This window comes from Chaetura pelagica, unplaced genomic scaffold (genome assembly GCF_000747805.2).
Source record: "Chaetura pelagica isolate M959 unplaced genomic scaffold, ChaPel_1.0 scaffold177, whole genome shotgun sequence".
Taxonomy (NCBI): Eukaryota; Metazoa; Chordata; class Aves; order Apodiformes; family Apodidae; genus Chaetura; species Chaetura pelagica.
This window is the reverse complement of record NW_009953803.1, coordinates 1,567,172-1,570,234: the sequence shown is the minus strand read 5'-3', so window position 1 is coordinate 1,570,234 and position 3,063 is coordinate 1,567,172. Positions and strand designations below refer to the sequence as shown.

The 3,063-nt window shown below is 45.2% G+C and overlaps 1 protein-coding gene across 1 annotated transcript in view; it reads left to right on the top strand.

Moving 5' to 3' along the window:
- PRELID2 (PRELI domain containing 2) overlaps positions 1-1,576 on the top strand; it is a 9,524-nt gene extending 7,948 nt beyond the window's left edge. Inside the window, 2 exon segments of the mRNA XM_010001245.1 lie at positions 1,144-1,243; positions 1,532-1,576. Of these exon segments, the coding sequence (XP_009999547.1) occupies positions 1,144-1,243; positions 1,532-1,576 (145 nt within the window).
- The last annotated feature ends 1,487 nt before the right edge of the window (positions 1,577-3,063 follow it).

Sequence of the window (3,063 nt, the reverse complement as noted above, 5' to 3'; positions counted from 1 at the left end):
CCACCCCCCCACCCCGGAGCATTTCTTCACTGTTTTCCTTTGGTTTCCCTCCGTGCTGTCGGGTTCCCTCTGTCCCCAGCACTTCCCCTTGTTTCCCACAGCCCGGGGCAGCCACCCCCCCACCCCAAAGCATTTCTTCACTGTTTTCCTTTGGTTTCCCTCCGTGCTGTCGGGTTCCCTCTGTCCCCAGCACTTCCCCTTGTTTCCCACAGCCCGGGGCAGCTGCCGCCTCTGGCAGCGCAGCGGGTGCAGGGTGAGAAGATCCCTCCTTGATGTGGAGAGATGCACGTGATGCAGGAGCTGTGCTCCTCAGCTGGAGATGAGAGTTAAAAAGATCCCCTGTACAAAAGCTCCCTCATTTTTGAAGAGCCTTGCACTGGATGTAACTTCTAATTTAGTTCTGAGAGCCATGCAGACCCTGGGAACGCTCCCTGGCGCTGTCTGAACAGCAGTGTTACTGGTCTTCTTATACTAAAGACACTTTAATTAAACTCCCATCATGAAAACAATTAGACCAAATTTGCTGTACTTAACTAGTCAATAATTTAGTAGCTGGATCTCATTAATAGACTTCTCCCTGTGACTATGTGTAATGATGTGGCATTGCCACGGAAATCAATCCCAGATCAATATTTTCCTTGGGTCTCCCTTTTTTGTCTCCTACAATGGTGAAAATGCAAAATGATTAAAGAAGTAAATCCCAGCCAAAGGAGCTGAATTCAGTGGTGGATTTTTGCTGCTGACATCCATCTTGTGGCTGAGGGGAAACTTTTCATGTTCTCCAACTCCTTCACTTGACCTCCACACAATTGTCTTCCCTGGCTCTGGAGGCAGCTGCTGTGTCCTCCCCAGACTCCTCGTGGTGCTGCTGGTCCTGGGGCTCCTCCAGCACTGGTGGGTCCTCCGAGGGAAGCCCCACTGGGCCTGCAGCAGGACTGGCCACAGGGATGGGCATCAGGAACCTCTGATGCTCCTGGGTCTTCTTATGTTTGCCTTGAGCTTGCCCTACAAAATCCATGCATGTAAGGGGTGAATCCCTCCCTTGGCTCTCAAACAGGAAGTTTCTAACGTGGAGTTTACACTTAAGGTTTCCTAAGCAGGCAGAGAAATAAAAGGCTCTTGTGTTCCTGGTTCTTATGCCAGACCACACAAAAAAAGCAGAGTATCAGTGACAGGGGCAGGTTTGCTCCACTGACTGTTGGAAGCTCTTGCTCCATCATTTTTAAAACAAGGTGTGGAGAAGGTAAGTTTATTTGCTGCTTGGATTTCTTCCTTGAATTATTTTATGAATTTTGTCAAATCACCTTATCACCTGGGCTCAAAATGAAATGGATGCTTTAAGTCTTGATTCTTTTAGTCTTTTAAGTGTTGAAAAAATATTTGACCTTTTCTGTTGTCTACAGAGAACAGGCAGAACAAAAGTGGATTTAGTTTTATTATGGTAATAGTTTTATTTCAAATACATTTTAAAATACAGCATGAATGACTGTAGCAGGTTCTGTAATTCATTCTTATCCCTGATTTCCCCCAGGCATTCAAACAGTTCTTCTTCCTAATGCCTCATTTTACCAGCTAATACTGTAATAATAATTTGCAGTTCTATAGCACCTTTACGCTGAAATAGTCAAAAGCAGCCAACAGGAATTTATGTCATGCCACACTTCTCCAGGAGTGTTAGATTCTTTTGGCAGCTTGATGTATTTACAATAGCCACAGTCAGTCTCCCTGTAGCAGTTCTCTGTGTTTCAGTAGTTGTCTCTTTCAGTAAGAATTATGAAAGAGGATAAAAGCTCCCCAGCTCTCCAGCAGAGCTTCCCAAGGGAGCGGCGTTCAAAGGCCTCTGGGTTCTGGGAGTCATGTCATATTGATAAACTGGGCTGAGCAGCTGCATCTCCTGGAGTGTTTGTGGGGAAATGAAGCTGTGTGCAAGTCTTGTTCTCAGGAAGGTTGGGCTTTGGAGATGCTTGGGAGTTCAGCTTGTGTTGTTCAAACTGTTCAGAATTTACTCCTGTTGCAAATGGAGCAAGAAGGAGAAGGAAGGAAGGAAAATTTAATTAAACTGTCTTAATGAGAAATCGAGGGGGTTTTGTGCTTTTTTGTTGGTTGGTTTTTTGCTTCCCCTGCTTCACTCTCTGTCTTGTTTCAGATGGATGAAAGTGTAGGTGTGTGCCTGAAAACATGGCATTATCATGTCTGGGCTGGTGAACCTTTCGTACTGCAGGAGTATAATGAACCTATATTCACCATGATTTATATTTTTTTAGTTATTGGATGGATAAATTTGTTGTTCAGATGAGCTTAGGTGTCCCCAGCTCAGAACATGCCGTGAGCTGTTCTTGAGCTGCTGAGTAGTTAATACCATTGAAGTTTGGGTTGGGATGTTTTGTTCAGCTTTTTTAGTTCTGTTTCAATTTTGAAGTGTCCTGAGCTGCCCTGCAAATCCTGCAGCAGTTCTGGCTGTGGCTGCAGATCATGGGAAAAGAAAAATGCAAGTGTGCCAGGTCTGGTATAAACGTGCAGTCTTGCCTGTTTCCCTCCCTCTCCCTCAGGCAGCAGCTGATTTTAGGCACTTCATTTCTCGTAAGCTGCTAGATAGGATTCCTTTTGTGGCTTGGCCACAGAGTAGTTTTCAGGCACATTTTACCCAAATGTAATAAATGACAATTGAAATATGATGTTTAAAGTTGTAAAGTGCGTGTTGTGTGACTGACAGTGCTTGAAAATTGTTCTCCAAGCTTCCACCTACTTCTTACCTGCCAGCACCTGCTCTGTGTCCTTCCAAATGGCCTGAACAAAAGGGCATTCCTTTTCTTGCAGCTGGTAGAATTGATTGGAATAGGTAAGGATGCTCCTATCACAGCCAAACGGGAATTCCTGCTTTATCTCTCAGTCCTTCCCCATCTGCCTGTGGAGAGGCTCAGGTGAGAGAAGGGATGAAGGAACCCGTGGGAGGTGGCAATGTGAGGGGCAGGGGAAATGGAGTAGGGGACGAGCTACATGAAGGGCAGGAGAAAATACTGTGTCAGTATTAAATGTTGTGAATTACTTCAAGAAAACTTGTGT